Below are 16,403 nucleotides of genomic sequence, written 5' to 3' on the forward strand. Positions count from 1 at the left end.
CCGGGCCGCCCACACCTACAGCAAGCGCCTGGCAGACCTGAGCCGGAGACACGAGGCCCTCCTGGCTGCCCAGAGGTGGGTCCTCGAGAGGCGGGCACCGGGGTGGGTGGCCCAGCACGCGGCTCCGTGCCGCCGACACTAGTGGACACCGACAGGGTCCCCATGGACCTGGAGCCGCGACCCCGGCACCTGGTCCCGGCGCTTGGGCACCAGCAGGAAGACCAGGTGAGGCAGGAGACAAAGCTCTGGGGGGTCCCGGGGGACCCCGCCCCGGCCTTGGGGGCAGCCACAGACCCACTCCAGGCCGAGGACCTGCCCCTGGCCCGAAGGCAGCCCACGCCCGGCAGGCCCAGCACGCCACTCCTGTCCCCGCAGGAGGGGCCCAGAGAGGCCTCCCAGCTCCGGGCGTCAGACTCACAGTAAGTGCTGCGGCCCGGGCACACCTGCAGGGGTATCACTGCCTATCAGGACACTGGGGCCACCTCCAAGCCGGCCTGTGGCTTAACACCCCACCCAGCTCCAAGCCTGGCACAGCCCCAGCGGCAGGCCCGGTCCAGCCCCCCAGCCCTTCCCGCCCCGCTCACCCCTCCAGGGGCCTGGAACCTGCATCCTGGGCCCAGATCCACCGGAAGCTCCAGGAGTTCTCCCTCGGCACCCAGGTAGTGGCCAGGCCAACCCCCCCTCCCCAGGGCCCCCCGCAGCGCCCCCCACAGTGTGCCCCTCCATAGGCGGCGCTGGAGCGGGACCGGGCACAGCTGCTGGTCCGGGCCACCAGGGCTGAAGAGCAGCTTTCTGAGCTCCAGGAATACGTGGACCAGCACCTGAGCAGGTGGGCTCTCGGGGGAGCCTTGGCCCGCACTGGCCCATGGCCTCGCGGCGGCTAAGCCCGACCTCTCTGCGCAGGTACAAGCAGGAGATCCTGAGGCTGAGGATGCTCGTGGTTAGAAGGGACCCCTGGGAAGCAGGGGCTGCGCCTTTGGACAAGCCCCAGCGCCCGAGGACCCACAGCCAGTAGCCGGTCACCTGGGGAGACGGCGCTCCCGGCGGCAGGCAGCCCCCGCACCCGGGTGCTTGGCAGTGTACAGCAGGACTGGGGGGGCCGGTCCAGAGTCTTTATTGTGTTGTCAGCCAGCCTGAGAGCCGGGGGCCTTGGGGGCTAAGGCAGCACCAGGTGCCAGGCGAGCCTGCCTGGCTGGCCCCCTAGGCTGGATGTCATAGGCCCAGACTCGGTCCAGACCCTCGCCCACCACCGCCGTGGGCTGCCAGGTGGGGAGAGGGAAGCGCCCGGACACTACGCGGGCCCCCGCGGGCAGCTCCGCCTGCAGCTTGTCTTCCAGCAGCGGGAGCTGTGGGGGGAGAGGGGGGGATGGGGGGTGGGCGGGTGCGGGAACAAGCTGCCCGCCTACCCCCCTGCCCCGCCCACAGCTGGGAGAACCCCTGGACCTACCACGCTGGGGGCCAGGAACACAGACACGTTGTGGCAGTCCCGCAGGCTCGCCTGCAAGGAGAGGGGGCCGTGGGCTGGGGTCGCAGTGCCTTCCCGGCCCAGCCCTCCCACACCGCGGCAGAGCTACCAGGGCGTCAGCAGGTGGAGCCAGAGCGGCAGCGTGGAGACGGGGGTGCCCGAGGCGCCAGGGTTACCTTCCAGAGGTCCTCCCTGCGGTAGCTCACGCTGGCGGCACAGCCCGCCCTCCAGGCGTGCAGCCGCGCCAGCCCCAGCAGCCACGGGTTCAGCTCGTAGCCCAGGGCTGGGCGGAGCCCGCACCTGTGGGCTGCCAGCACCTGCGGGCAAGGGGCACAGGCAGCAGGGGGTGGGAGGCCCACGCTGGCAGGGCCGGAGGGGGCGACCCCCGCCCCCGACACAAACCCCCCCTTACGATCCTGCCGTCGCCGGAGCCCAGATCCACCGTCTTCCCGGGACGGCCGCGCAGCAGCGACAGCACGTTCTGCACCTGGCGCGGACTCGCACCCACGTAGGGCACCTGGGGGCGGGGCTGGACTCCACTGGCCGCTCCCACTCCCCGCAAAGGCACGGGCGTGGAAGGTCGGCCTCCCGGCTCCCAGCACCGCAACCCGGCTGGGCAAGAGCGTCCCGCCACAGCCTGGCCTGTGCGCTGCCCAGCCCGGCCCTGCACGCCCGCCCCAGGCCAGCACCTGCCCGGCACGCCCCAGGCCCCGCCCACCGCGGCCCCGCCCACCGCGGCTCCCCCTCCGGGCCCCGCCCACCCGGGGCCCCGCCCACAGCGGCCCGCACACCCGGGGCCCGCCCGCACCTGCAGCCGCAGCGGCACGCGCCGGAAGCCCGGCTGCAGCAGCAGCGCCCACACGGCGTAGGCGGCCAGGCCCGAGCCCGCCGCCGCCTGCAGCAGCTCCCACGCGCCAAGCTGCCGCCCGCGAAGCTCCGTCAGCGCCTCGGCCGGGTCGTCCTGCTCCATGGCTACGGGACCGGCGGCTCGGGGCCGGCCCCCCACCGTCCGCGCGGCCGGAAGTGACGCGCTCCAGAAGCGCCGGTCCGTGCGCCGCCCGCTCCGCCCGGCGACGGGGCCGTGCCCGCGGGTTCCGACCGCGCAGCCCGCCCCGCCGCGGCTCGCGTTCGGCGCGGGGCCGCCTGGGCCGGGCCGGCCGCTGTCGCGCGTGGACGCCCTCGCTGGCTTCCCGCCTCCGGCCCCGCTTTATTCTTATTTTTTCTCTTTAATATATTTTATATAATTCTTACATCATTTTTCATTTTTGCACAATGTATGCGTTTTCATCTTGGTTGTGCGCCCCACGCTTGCACCCCCCCATTGTGACCCCAATCCCTCTCCCCCCCGCAGTGCGCCCCTGGCCCGTGGTTGCTTGTCGGCTTTATTTTTTTCTTTGTTATAATTAGTCATTTTCTGGTCCCTTATTTAGGATTTCTAGGTTCCTGCTATGAGTGAGACCACCGGGATTTTTCTTGTTCTTTCTGGCTTATTTCGCGGAGCACGATCCCTTCCAGCGCCGTCCATGTTGCTGCAAACTGCACGAGTTTATCTTTTTTGATTGCCGAGTAATATTCCATGGTGTACCTGTACCACATCTTCTTGATGCAGGCATCTGTTTTTGGGCATTTGGGTTGTTTCCATAGCTTAGCTATTGCAAATAGTTCCAGCCCCGCTTTAAATAAAGCTTTGGCTGAAACGTCTCAGCCTCTGTGCTCTTCGGTCTTGCCTTGTGGGTGAGGACTCACGCAGGTTGCCCCATCCCTCCGGGGGTCCCTGATGCCCCCACGCGACGCAGGGTGGCCACACCTGGCTGACCAGCCTGCGAGGCCCTCCCCCACTGTAGGGGCAGGAAGGACACTGAGCAGGTTCCCTGATCCAGCAGAGCGGATAAAGGAGGAGTCCGAGTCTTCAGTGGCTTTTGCAAGACTTTTACTTGGATTGACCAGGCATATGGCAGGCAGGAGTGCGGGGAGGCCGGGAGGCTGGCAGTCCTAGCCCCCAGCAAATCCTCACTCTATCTGGGCTCTCTGGCGTTCTCTCTGCTTCTCTTCTTCTCAGCTTCCGTTCGTTCTTGGCATCTCTCTCGGCTTCTCTTTCTCTCAGCTTCTGCTGGCGTCCCCGTGAGGCCACCCAGTCTTTCAGCCCAGGTGTACCCACTTCAGGTGCCCGCCATCAGGCATGCATTCAGGACCACAGGATTCCCTCATCTATCCTACTGGCAGGAGGGTAGAAAAGCCTGATATTTTTTCCTTACCCTACACCCGCGATGGTCACTGTCCGGTGAGGTGCAGTGCAGGCGCGGGGACGGCTGCCGCTGAGAGGGCTTGGTTTCAGAGCAGACATGGGTCCGTCTTTAATGCCCGCCTATTTTTTGTCCACCTCCCTCCCTCTTTTTAGTCTAGGTGAAGGGGCAAAACCGCGTGGAGGATGTTTCTGGCTTTAGGGCTTTAGGGGGTCCTGTGGACACATGCGTGGGTCTGCCTGCAGCCGCTGCGGGGGGCTTCCTGGGGGGATTCGCAGCTGTGTGCTTGTGCATTTGTCACAACTTGGCTTGGGGGCCGAGGGCCCAGCCTTCTGCTGCAGCCCAGCGCTGCTGGCTGGGTCTGGCCACCTGGAGTGAGCTCAGTTGGCGTCTGTGTCTGGGAGGTGTGTGGCTTTTCTGAAATGCTGCAGTCGGGGAAGTGACCGGCCACGCGTCTTTGAACTGTCATGCTGCTTTGCAGTCAGAGGAGTTGTGTAAAAGTTCAGCCGCCACACACACGCCTGCCGTCCTCCCTGGCTGCTGGAGCAGAGGAGGACCGGCCCCTACCAGAGGCTTTGACCCTATGGCACAGAATCCCTCCAGGGGCCAGCGCTCCTCTGGACCCTGCCTTTCTTTGAAACCTGCAGGTCTAAAGCCCTCGGTGCCTCCTGTTGGAGGGGGCCCAGTGGGAGGTGACCTGGAGACAGGTCTTGGAACCTGCCAAAGGCCTGAGATACTCCTTCACGAGAAAGACAATGGCTTGAGTGTCCTCTTTCTCCTTCAGCATCTGCTGCCAGGCGCCCTGGGTTGGCCTCCTCGTGGGCACCAGAGCCCCGGAGATGGGTGGGCAGAGCTCCGTGGCCAGCGTTGCCCTCTCCCTCTGTCGGCTGCAGTTGGCAGGTCGCACCCGGATTCACGCAGCCTCCTCCAGCCTTAGGGATTTGAGTTTAGAGAGAACTTGATTGGGGCTTTTGTTTTTAAAGATGTATTTTATTTATTTATGCATACAAGAGCTGGGGTGCAGGCCAGAGGGCGGGGCGGGGTGGGGAGGATTCCCCAGAGACAGAGTGGGGAGCAGAGCAGGCAGATCCACTAATACGCACTGCTGAGGGGAGCAGCGGGGAGACAGGAGAGGTCTGCTGCGCCCTGCGGGTAGCTCCCTGCCTGGGGATGGAACTTGTGCTGCAGGTGCTGCCGACAGCTTCATAGTGCTGAGACTAACCCCTGCGCCACCAGGGAGGCCCATAAAATTTTAATTCAGGTTATTCCAAAGTCTGCACCCCTGCAGGAATTGCTTCTGGAGAAAGACTGACTCACGGCCAGTGGGTGACCCAGGGCTCCTGGCCGGGGCTGCCATGCACGGCGAGGAGGCTGCTCTGGTTAGTCCGTGTGGAAGGGCCTGGCTCTGCGGCGCTGGCCGACCGGCCCGCAGCCTGCACCCTTGCCTGCGCCGCGGGGGAGGAGGGACGCCTCCTGTCACTCGCGTCAGTGCCTGCCTCTGCTGGGTTTTAGTGGGGGCCTGACTTCATTTTATCGAGGGACTCAAAGAGGAATTTGCTCCCGAAGGAGGAGGCCAGGCAGTGTGGGACCCTGAGGCTTATCAGGCTTGGATTGTTTTCATCCTCTTCCTCTCCAACGAGGTGGAGTGTTTGGGCACATTTTCTGAGGGCCCCTATCTGCTCACAGAACCCTCACAGTGGGGAGCCCGGGGCTGGACGGGACCCTGGGGGTGGCCGCAGCGTCTCCGGGCTGCCCGCTGCTTTCCCTCCTGCTGCACCACGCGTGGGGCCTCCTGCACGTCCTCGGCGCCCACCCAGACCCTTGACTGTTTTGTCCACATCTAGAGGATCTTTGATTTGCAAAGAATCCAGGAACTCCTTGTCCACGAGGATGGCCAGCCCCTGTCCAGTGCCCAGCCCATGGGTTTCCATGGTGTGTTCCTTTTGACTTGGCATTTCTGTGAGACCTGGGCCGGGGGATGCTGGGGGTGCGCGGGCGCTGGGCCTCAATGGTGCATTTGATCTGTCTCCTTCTATTCGAATTGGAAATATGTTTCATTACGTGGCTCTGATTGCAATTCTTCTGGGGGTTGAGCTCAAGCTGAGCCAAAAAGAAAGCCTGCCACATTGCCTGCAGGCCCCAAAGACCACCGGCCAAGTGGGGAGGGGCCCGCTGGGAGCCCCGCAGAGGTGCCCAGGAGCCCCGGGAGGAAGAGATCTGAGGCCGGGCTGGGCTGGACTGGGCTGGCTGTGAGCCCGGAGCCTGGCAGAGGGCATCCGGCACTGGCCATGCTCACGCAGCGGTGGCTATTCTGCCCCGGAGTTAATGCAAAACCAGTGGAGCGGGTTGGAGCTCAGCCCGGCCACAGGTGCGCTTCGCTGCTGGTGCTTAGAATTGGAACGAAGATGCAGAAAATGGGCTGAATAGTAGAACCATTTAAAATAGTATTTCCGGGGCCTCCCTGGCAGCACAGGGGTTGCTCTCAGCGCTATGAAGCTACCGGCAGCCTCTGCAGCACGAGTCCGATCCCCGGCCAGGGAGCTACCCACATGGCGCGGCAGACCTCTCCTGTCTCCCCGCTGCTCCCCTCAGCAGTGGATCTCAGTGGATCTGCCTGTTCCGTTCCCCACTCTGTCTCTGGTGACCCCTCACCCCCCACACCTCTGGCCTGCACCCCGGCTCTTGTATGCATAAATAAATAAAATACTATTTCCTTCTTCCTGGGATGTTTTTTCTGAAACTGCTGTTTGCTTGACTAAGCCCGCAGCCGTTGCTGTTTTCTTTTGACTTAGCCTGACCAGCTGCTTTCTAGAAGCCCCGGAAAGGTGGCCTCCCACCGGCCTGGGGCTGGCTTGCTCTCTCCTCCAAACAACCGGGGCCCTGGAGCAGTCCGCCGCCTGAGGTCACCCCCAGACAGGACAGTGGCTAAAGTGGCAAGGAAGGGGGGCGACGAGGAGGGGAGGACCACCACAGACGCCGCTTCCTGCCCCTACGTGTCCCGGTGCCGGGAGCCAGGCTTCAGGGGCCGCTGGAAAGAGGCAGAGCGCGTGCCGGGTGGGCTCGCTGGGGGACGGGGCATCTGGCCACGCAGAGGCCGTGAGCGCTCTCCTGTAGCTCCTGCATAAACGGACCTTCCTGCTTGGGCTTCTCTCGGCCTGTCCACTTTGGGGTCTTGTCATGTGGGTGAGGACTCAGACTCAGGCTGCCCTGTTTCCCCTGGGGGTGCCCTGGAACTTGCCCACCGGGATACCCCACAGCCAGCCAACCCAGGAGTGGCACAGGTGGAAGCCGAGTGGGAAGGGGGTGCGGGGGCAGGCGAGGGGGTCCAGCAGCCCCAGAACGTGAATGTGCCGGGAGGGAGGTGGGTGTGGGGCCCAGGCCTCTGGGGCCAGCCCAGCCGTGGGTGCTGAGCAGGCCCAGGGAGGCCTCCCTCCTTCTGGGGGTTAGGAAGAGACTGAGCTCTTGGGATTGACATGGCAAAGCCCCAGGGGTAGGTCCCGGGCTCAGGTGGCAGAGCAAGACTTCTCCTTGCTGCCTCCTGCAGCCAAAGTCCACACCTGCCCTTGTCTGCCCCGGGGCCCACCCCTCGGCTGCCCCAGCACTGGCCGGAGCCTGTGGGGCAGAGGCTACCTCTGCAGCTGGCTCCCCAGGTGCAGGGCCAGTGAGGTCCAGGGGGCTGCCGGCCCCAGAGACAGGCGTCCCTGCCCGGCGGCAGGAGACCGGGTACCCGTGCCAGGCCGGGGCTCCCAAGCCCCTCCCAGGGCTGGTGTGCAGGCCCCCCTAGGGTGCGGTCACAGTGCCGGCCCACGACCCACGGCCCCCCTCTGCGCCTGCTCTTCCCAGAGCCCAGTGGCACCCAGTGGCGCTCACCAAAGCTTGCTGACCGTGAGCAGCCAGCCGGCACCCCGGGGCCCAGCCCTCCCGCCTGCACAAGGGCTCCGGCTGCTCATCCTCCAAGACCGGGACGAGGGGGCAGGGCAGGTGCTCAGCCCCGAGGGTGCCGCGAGTGCGGGAGAGGGAGCAGCCGATAGGGCTGGGCCCGAGCAGGGGCGAGGCAGACATGGGTGCGGGGTCCCCAGGGGTGCGGGGTCTACCTGTACTGGAGAGATCCCGGCTGCGGGCCCAGCACACTGGTGGCTGACGGCGCCGCGGGCGCAGCTCTCCAGCGGGACAGTGGCTGCCAGCCCCAGCACCGGGCCGGGAGCGCGGGAGGCGCGAGCCGCCAGGAGCCTCGGGGGCGCCTCTGCCGGAGGAGCAGTGCCGGGGCAGTGCTCCCCTCGGCCCTTCTCAGCAACCCCTCGGTGCGCGGGGCGCCCAGCCCTCCCCGCGCGAGCCCGGCCAGTGGGAGGAAGGGGCCCGGGCGGGGGCGCCACATCCCCAAGCCTCCCCCAGCCTCAGTTCCCGCCCGAAGGCCCGGCCCGGCACCCTTGGGACAGGAAGCTGCGACTGGGGGCGCCGGCCTCGCGCCCGCTCTGCGGGCAGCCGCCCTCCCCGGCTCCGGAGCCCCTGCCAGCACCCCCGCTGGGCCTCCGGCCCTCTGTGGCTGAAGCGCGGAGGAAGGCGCGGGCGGCAACAAAGGAGCCAGGGCGGGAAACGTCCCGGGCCCCGCACCGCGCGCCCCCGTCCGCCGGAGAGCGGCCGCGCTGGACACGCAGCAGGGCCTCGGACACAGGGACCCGGACAGAGGGCCCCGCGCTCCCCAGGGCCAGGCTGGGCCGGGCGGCGCCGAATGTTGGTCTTTGGAGGAGCCTGGACGGAGGGACAGGGCCCCGCGCCCACCCGCAGTGGAGTGGAGGGGCCAGGGCCGGGGCTTCTGCGCGGGCGTCCAGGTTGGGAAGGTGAGAGGGACAAGGCACGGAGGGGGGTGGCGCCTCCCTGCCCGGAAGGACACTTGGCGCCGCCGAAGGCCGTGTGCCCGCCATGTCTGCTGTGCCCACATTAAACCAGATTAAACCCCCCTCTGAGCACAGAGGACAGGGCCCGCGGATGGCAAAGCCAGCTCAGGCTGGGGGTGATGGCACCTGCCTAACCCCAGGGGCCCCTCTGGCCCGACCCCGCCGCCCTGAGCTGTGGCAGGCCCCGGGGGGCCGCGTCCCTCGTGAGTGGGGGCCCATGGGCCTCCCACTGGCCTCTCCCTGGACGGCGTGGGCAGCAGGAGGGAGGCCGAGCTGCAGGGGAACCCCTCACCCCGGCGCCCCGACATCAGAGGCCACACAAATGAGGCAAGGGCCGACCAGACGCACTTCTTATTGGTGGTGCCGCCCCAGCGGGGCCCCTCAGTCCAGGGCCACCTCGCAGGGCAGCCGCTGGGAGGCGAGGGCGGCCACGTAGGCACGGCGGAACTCCCGGAGGCGCGGCGCACAGCCCAGCCAGGCCTCCCCGAAGCGGCGCCAGCCCGTGAAGAGGAAGGTGCCGGGGCCAGGGCGGACTCCGCAGCGCAGGGGGGCGCGGACGGAGACCCGCACGGGGACCGCGGAGCCGCCAGCCAGGCGCAGGGGCGGCGTCTGCCGGAGGACACGGGCAGCGGCCACCGTGATGAGCGACTCGTGCAGCTCTGCGTCGTGGGTCACCCCGACGATGGCCCCTCGGATCACTGTGGGGAGACAGGCTGGCCAGTGGTGCGCGTGCACGCAGACCCGCCCCCACCGCCCGCCACTCACCGAAGTCGCTGGTGCAGGCGGCCAGGAGGAGCTCGGCGTCGCTGCAGGGCCTGCAGGCACCTGGACATGGCGGGGTGCATGGGCTCTGGCCCCCGGCCTCCAGGGCTCCCCTCCCGCCCCATGAGAGGCCCTCAAGGCCTGGCCGCGGGTCCTGTGGTCAGCCACCCAGAAGAGGGGGGGCTGTGCCCACTGCGCAGGAGGGCCAGGGCCAGCTCCCACACCCCTTCTTAGGATCCCCAGATGCGGTGCCCCCACGGCCTCCCACAACTGCCTTCTGGGACCCGAAGAGCACCCCGGGCTGTGGTGAGTGCTGGGGTCTGGAACCAGGGGGCAGAACAGAGACCCCAGCCCCGGAGGGTCAGGCCTCGGGCTCCAGGACAGCAGAGCTGGCCCTGCTGCCCTGCAGGGGGTGGGCCAGGTCTCCATGGTGACCAGGCTCACACTGGACTTTTGTTGTTGGGGGCTGGGGGAGGGGAGGGAGGTCACTGCAGGGCCAGGGAGGCTTTGATGCTGTCCCCATCACCCCTCCCCCAGCCCTTCGCCCGCTCTGGCCTCCCCTCCCACAAGCTGCCCCCACCCGGCTGGAGGGGTGGCTGCGCCCACCCCACCCCCACCCCCACCCCCACCCGCCTGCGGCCCAGGCATCTGCCTCAGGCAAGCCCCTTGTCTTCCCTCCGGGCAGTGGGGAGAGGAGCCTTCCCGCCCAGCCCAGGTGGGGCGCGACTTCCGGCCCCCCAGCCCAGGCTGGCACTCACCATCTGCGCCCAGACCGTGGACTTGCAGAGGCAGCTCCGGCCGCCCCGCGGCGAGCAGCTCGAAGCGGAAGGAGGCCACGCGGCGGCTGATGTCGGGGTGCGGGGTGGCCTGCAGGAAGAGGGCCCCGCGCTCGCCGGGGGCCCAGTGCGCGCAGCGGCCCCGGGCCGGGCCCCCGCCCTCGGCCAGGAGCAGCTCCAGGGCGCCGCCCGCCCGCTCCGCGAAGACCTGGGCGCCCGCGAAAGGCCGCGCGGGGCGCAGGCAGGCGACGCGGGGCCGCGCGCTGGCGTCGGGGCCGCCCAGGGTGAGGCGCAGCGCCCCGGCGGGGTACAGCCACTCGACCTCGCCCTCCGCGCAGGCCAGGGCCAGCTGCCCCACGCTGCCCGGCTCCTGGGTCAGGCCGCTGGGGACGGGACGCCGGCGCTGAGCAGGCCGCCCGGTGCCCACCCGGCGCCGCCCCCCCGACCCCGCGCGGGCCCCGCAGATGCGGCAGCTTTGTGGCGGCGGAAACCGAGGCCGCGTTCTGGGGCGCCCCCCCGCCCCGACGTTCGGTGCCGCCTCGCGCACCCCCATCCGAAGGCGGGCGACCCCGCCGCCGTGCCCCTGGGCGGGCGCGGGGCCCTCGCGGGTCGTACCTGCCCCTCCAGCTGCAGCCGTCCTCGGAGTAGCCGGCGCGGGCGGCCGCCGCCCAGAGCCCGCAGCAGAGCGCGCAGAGCAGCGCGGGGGGCGCCATGGCGCGCGGGGCTCGGAGCCGCGGCGGGACCGGTCGGGCCGGCGGCGGGAGCAGCCGGGGCGCCGGCCGCCGGGCCCGGGGCCGCCCCACCGCCCGCGCCGGCCGCGCAGCCCCCGCGCCCCGACCGCCCGCGAGCGCCCCGGCAGGCGCGGGGGGGCGGCGGGCACCCGCCAATCGCGGCGCGGCCCCGGAACTTTCCGCCAATCGCGGCGGCGCTCGCGGGGGCGGGGCCCGAGGCGGGCGGGGGGGGGGCGGCGACCCCGCGCCCCGAGTGGCCCGCGCGGCCCCACCCCGCCGCTCCGGGCTCGCCGGCCCGACCCGGACGCCCCCCCGCCCGGTCCGGGCTCCCGGGACCCGCGGGAGGGAGGGGGGCGCGCGCACCCGGGTCCCCGCCCGCCGGCCGTCCAGTCCCCTCCGGGCGGCGGAGCCGGGCCAGGGCCAGGGCTGCACCGCGGGCCGCTGTCCTCCGGGGCCGGCGCGCGCTCGGCAGGTCAGGGCCTCCCGCTGCCTCCTTTTCTGAGGCTCCTCGTCCCGCCCTGGCCCCGAGTGTGACCGACGCCCGAGTTGCCCTTCGGAGGGGGCTGGAGGGAGGCGCAGGGCCCGGGCCCACCCGCGGTGGAGTGGAGCGGCCAGGGCGGGCCTCGGGTTGGGAAGGTGAGGGGGACAGGGCCACGGGGGCGGGTGGCGCCTCCCTGCCCCGAAGGACACTTGGCACCGCCGAAGGCCGAGCGCCCGCCTGTCTGCTGTGCCCACATTAATCCACAAGTCTTCAGAAGGGCCAGAAAAGCCAGGGCACCCGGGGGCGGGAGCTGGCAGCGGGCCAGGCGCTTCCCCACCGGGCCCTGTCCCCCCTGGCCGCGACTAGGGCAGGGGCCACTGCTCGGGCCCCAGCAGGCCGCCCCGTGCCCTCAGCTGGCGGCCAGGACCCACCCCCTCCGGGCTAGGCCTGGCTGTGCTGGGCGTGGGTGCTGGGGAGGGCTTCCTGGTGGGAGCCCCAACACCAGGCTTCCCTCCAGGGAACCGGTGCCCCGGAGGCCCATGCCGCGTGCGGAGCCCAGGCCGCCCACCTCCGCTGCTGAGCCGCAGAGGCTGGGTGAGCACCGGGGGAGAGGCGAGGCCGGGAGCTCGGCCTGGGCAAGTGGGCGAGGGATCCCAGCTCAGAGGGCCCCGTGCCTGCGCCCCAGCCCCAGCCCTCAGTGCGCGGGCCCTGCCAGGGAGGCCCCTGCTGTTCCCGCTGCGGAGCGAGAGGAACGCAGGGGAGGGGGCGAAACCTGCCCAGGGGTGTGAGCAGGGCCGGGGTCTGGCACGCTGTGGTGGGGGTGCAGCCCGGGGGCCCCGCCAGAGACGGGACACCCAACTCTGCTCCCAGGGAGGCCCTGGAGGCGCAGTGGGTGGGGCCTGGTGGAGCGGAGTGTGACGGGTGTCCCCGACGAGCCCGCCCAGCGAGGCGGCCAGCGGGCCCAAGGGTGGAGGCCGGGCGGTGCGGTGCCTGGGCCCCGGCAAGGATCGCGTCTGACCCAGTCCAGCCGGCAGGTGCCTGGGGAGCAGGACAAAGTGGGGGGCCACAAACGGGACACACCGGAGGGGCCGTCCAGCCAGGCACCTCGGCCGCCAGAGAGTCTGGGCTTGACCTTGCCGTGACAGCAGACAGCCCGGGGTGGCAGCAAGAAAGCGGGCGGGTCCCCACTTGCCAGGACCCCTGCCCGGGCGGCCATTTCGGCCAGCGCGAGGGGCAGAGAGCCGTGCCGGGTGTGGGCGGGCGCTGCCGCCGGTGGAGGCGGGCCGCAAGGACCGGCTCCCAGGACCGGCCAGCCCAGGAGCCCAGCACCGCCTGGGCCGCCGGCACCCCAGGGTGCCACAGGCCAGGAAGAGGCAGCCGGCTGCCCTCAGCTGCGCCCCCACCCCCGCAGCGCGCCGCCCACCTGGGCCCCGGGCGCGCGCAGGGCGCCTTCTCCCTCCGCGGAGACATCCACCCCCCGCGCACCTCGCATCTTCTTGAGGAGCCAAAAATGCAGCTGCCGATTGATCTGCAGCGGAGCTAAAAATATCTGCCGGGCTCCAGCCAGGCCCGGGAAATATCCCATTGCTAGGAGACCGCCGTTACCAGGAGACCGCCGTCGCTAGGCAACGGCGTTGCCGTGGCGACAGCTGGGCCCTGAGTCATCCTCAGCCCTGGCCGCCTAGAGAGGGGCGGCCAGTCCCCTCCACTCCTGCCCGCGGCGGGCTGGGCCCGGGTCGCGCTGGCCCTGCCCAGGCCACCCCGGGCTCCAGGCCTCGCTCCTGCGGGCACCATTCTGGCTCCGGGGGGGCCAAACACACGGAGGCGTCTCTGCCCCCCCTCAGGCACTCGCGAGGACCCCTGCCCGGGCCCAGTGCCAGTGGGTGTGGCGTGGGGCTCCACCGCAGAGGTTTGGAGGGGCCCCCACCTGTTTGATGCTAAGCCTTCAAGGCACCCCCGGGACCCCAGGCCCCCTTTCCAGGCACGAAGCGCTTGCCTGAGATGCAGGGACGGTTTGGCCCAGGCGCACTGCCCCAGAGCCCCGGGGGCGGCCAGAGGGCCCAGGAAGCTCCAGAACCACCACCCTGTCCTGGGGAGTCGCTGGGGTGACCCCACATGGGCAGCCCCATCCTCATGCGACAAGGTTCCTCTCTGAGAGCTCTCCAAGATCCAGCTGGGGGGCTCCAGTTGAGGGGTGTCCAGATGGAGGTGCATCTAGGTGAAAGGATGCCCCAGGTGGGGCAGGGTGCCCCAGGTGATCGAGGGGTGCACCAGGTGAGGCGGGGGTGCCCCAGGTAAGCGAGTGTTTCAGGTGAGAGCTGCTCCAGGCAGCGCCCCTGGCCTGGAGGGGGCAGGCTGGTGGGGTCAGGCTGCGGGCTGCATTTCCTGAGGCTCGGGCTTAGCGGGCTGCCGCAGAGCTGACCCGGCCTGGGAGGGCCGGCCATGTCCAGCTGTCCTGCCCCTCTGCACAGGGAGAGCGCGGGGAGGTGGGGGCGCAGGGGAGAGCACGAGGGGAGCTGCCTTTGGTGTGGAGGAGAGCGAGGGCCCATCCTGCCGAGTACCCCTCATTCCCCAAAGGCACGGGGTCTCCAGGCAGCGGGAAATCAGCGCAACTAGTCTGTCCAAGACTTGCGCCCCACGGACGCAGGAGCCCCCGAACGGGAGGTCATGCCCTGCTGGGGTGTGGGTGGCACCCAGGGGTGGAGGGCCGGCCTGAGGGCCTCTGCTCATGCTTCTCCCCAGACTGTCCATACCCTGCCACGCGCCCAGCCTTCTTCAGTCAGTGTCCACCCAGCGCCTGGGCAGGCCTTACGTCCTCATCGCCCAGGGTGCAGCCTTCCCCAGCCCAGCAAGGGGACCCCGTCCGGCAAGGGCCGCACCCCACCCCCAGACCAGCCGGGGTGGGCCAGCCCAGCCGCCCAGGCCTCACCCCAGCCCGCTGGGCCGGGCGGGACTCGCTCCTGGCCTCCCTCTCAGCCTAACGTTCTCCCCTCGCCCCTGCTGTCCCTGCTCCAGGACACCCCAGAAGCAGCACCATCAGTCTCCGCCCTCGCCCTGAGCCCCCTGGGACGCCTGGTCTCTGCCCTGCGCGCAGGCGTCCTGTCCACTCCAGAGGGGCCCCAGGTTCTGTGCACCCCTCGTGGCGCTCTGCAGCCTCTCACCCCTGGGGCCTGGGCCTCAGGAGACACCTGCCCCGGGCCGGCGTGGCCTGCAACTTGAAGCACTGGTCACTCTGCAGAGGCGCGGGGAGCGTGAGCCCCCGCCCCACCCCGCCCGCGCCCGGCAGGTGTGAGGGAGCCTGGACGGCCCCTCCGCAGCGACCCCTCTCGTCCCTCGGGGTCCCCGCGTCCTGCCCGCAGGTGGTCCCAACCCCCTGACGCCCCGGCCGACTGCCAGAGCCAAGGGACGCGGGCCCTCCCGGGAGGCGGCGGGGCCTCGGCCGCCGCGCGCCGCCTCCTGCCCTCCGCTGCCCTCGGGCCCGCGCCGCGCCGCCCGCCGCGCGCCGGGCTTGTTGTTGTGCGGGCGCCCGCGGCCGGAGGGGCGGGGTGCGCGCGGCGGGGCGGGCGGGGCTCGCCGGCCCGGATTGGCTCCCAGCGCCGGGAGCGCGCGAGGGCGCGGCGCGGGGCGCGGGGCGCGGGGGGCGGGGGGCGCGCGGGAGGAGCGCGGGAGGCGCGCGGGAGGAGGGAGGAGGCGCCCGCGCGGCCCCTGCAAAGCGGCCTTATTTATCTGGGCACAGCCTCGGCCTCCCCGCTGGGGGCTCCCGCCGACCCTCTCCCACCGGGAGCTTCTCTGGGGCGCGGCCGAGGGGGCCGGCCAGGCCGGGGCGCGGGGCGCGGGGCGCGGCCGAGCCCTTCTGGCCCGGCCAGCACCTCGGCCGCCTCCCGCCTCGCTGGCGCCCATGCCGGGCGCCCCATGACGGCAGGACGCCGGCGCAGGAGCCAGGAGCCCCGGCCCAGGTAGGGTGCGCGCCGGGCCGCCATCGCGCCGCCACAATGAGGAGGGGGCGGGGAGGGGGCTGGGGACAGCGCGCCGCCGGCCCCCCCAGGGCTTACGTAACCGCAGCCCCTTCCCTGGCCGGCCCGCGGGGCCTCCGCCAGGCCTCCCTACGGCCCCTCACCCCAAGGGCCGCTCTCCGCTGCCGGCTGGACCAGGCGCGCGCGTCTGCCCGACCGTGTCCTGCTGGGAGCAGCGGGCCCAGCCCCAGCCCGCGTGGCGGGGATCCTGCCCCCACCCAGAGCCAGGAGCCTCCCGCCTGGAGACAGGTGTCGGGCGCAGCCCAGGCTGGGAGGGGCCCCAGCCAGGCCGGGCCCTGCCCTGGACCCCTCGGGGACAGGCCTGGGTGCGCTCCGCCGCGGAGGGAGGGAGGGGCTGGCCTGCGCCTGGCCCTGGAGGAGGGTCAGGCCTCCCCAAGGCTGAGGACCTCAGATGGGTGCCCGGCCGGGGCTGGCCTCCTGGGAGCCAGGGGGTGGGGAGGGGCCCCTCCGTCACCTCGGAAGGAGGGGGCCTGGCGGTAGGCGCCTCTGGGCCCTCGGCCGCGCCTCCCGGCTCTGCACAGGGCGAGCAGATGGCTGCCGCCCCGCCTGCCCCTCCCTCAGGCCTTCCCACCCCCGCCGCCGCGGGCCACCGTCAGCCCAGCCGCTCCTTTGACAGGTGCTGGACAGAGCAGAGGTCTGGGCTGGTGGCCGCCCTGAGGCTCCGGCCGGCTTGGCAGGCGGGGCCACGGGGCCGGCCAGCAGTTGTCCAGAGGGTGGGAGCCCCAGCCTGGGCTGTGCGAACCCGGCACGGGGCAGCTGCTCCAGCCCCAGGAGCCCGGGTGCGGGCTGGCGCTGTGCCCCCACAGGCCTCACTGGAGCAGGCCGGGCGCCCTGGGAGCGGGCAGCGCCCGCCCTCGGCGCACACCCACCTGCAGGGCACAGCCTCCCGCTGAGCACAGGGGCACCGGGCAAAGGGGCCTGGACGTCGCGGGGCCGGCCGGGAAGCCCCGCTGCCGAGGCGCTGGCCAGGTGTGGGGGCCGCCCGCAGCCCCCGTCCTGCCACACGTGGGAGCTGC

At 70.9% G+C, this 16,403-nt stretch overlaps 2 protein-coding genes across 2 annotated transcripts; both read right to left on the reverse strand.

Moving 5' to 3' along the window:
• Positions 1 to 722: 722 nt before the first annotated feature.
• Positions 723 to 2,476, reverse strand: ANTKMT (adenine nucleotide translocase lysine methyltransferase). Its single transcript, XM_037504612.2, has 5 exons — positions 2,274 to 2,476; positions 1,878 to 1,982; positions 1,642 to 1,782; positions 1,448 to 1,498; positions 723 to 1,346 (listed from the first exon to the last, which is right to left on the reverse strand). The coding sequence occupies exons 1-5, from the start codon at positions 2,433 to 2,435 to the stop codon at positions 1,125 to 1,127; spliced, it is 681 nt and encodes a 226-aa protein (XP_037360509.1). The 5' UTR covers positions 2,436 to 2,476; the 3' UTR covers positions 723 to 1,124.
• A 6,472-nt stretch (positions 2,477 to 8,948) lies between these two features.
• Positions 8,949 to 10,854, reverse strand: METRN (meteorin, glial cell differentiation regulator). The gene is made up of 4 exons (XM_037504613.1): positions 10,757 to 10,854; positions 10,124 to 10,524; positions 9,369 to 9,428; positions 8,949 to 9,301 (listed from the first exon to the last, which is right to left on the reverse strand). Exons 1-4 carry the CDS (start codon positions 10,852 to 10,854, stop codon positions 8,985 to 8,987), a joined length of 876 nt encoding a protein of 291 aa, XP_037360510.1. The 3' UTR covers positions 8,949 to 8,984.
• Positions 10,855 to 16,403: the final 5,549 nt, after the last annotated feature.

Source organism: Talpa occidentalis, unplaced genomic scaffold (assembly GCF_014898055.3).
Source record: "Talpa occidentalis isolate TD23 unplaced genomic scaffold, MPIMG_talOcc4v2.1 talOcc4.12, whole genome shotgun sequence".
In the NCBI taxonomy this organism is placed as follows: Eukaryota; Metazoa; Chordata; class Mammalia; order Eulipotyphla; family Talpidae; genus Talpa; species Talpa occidentalis.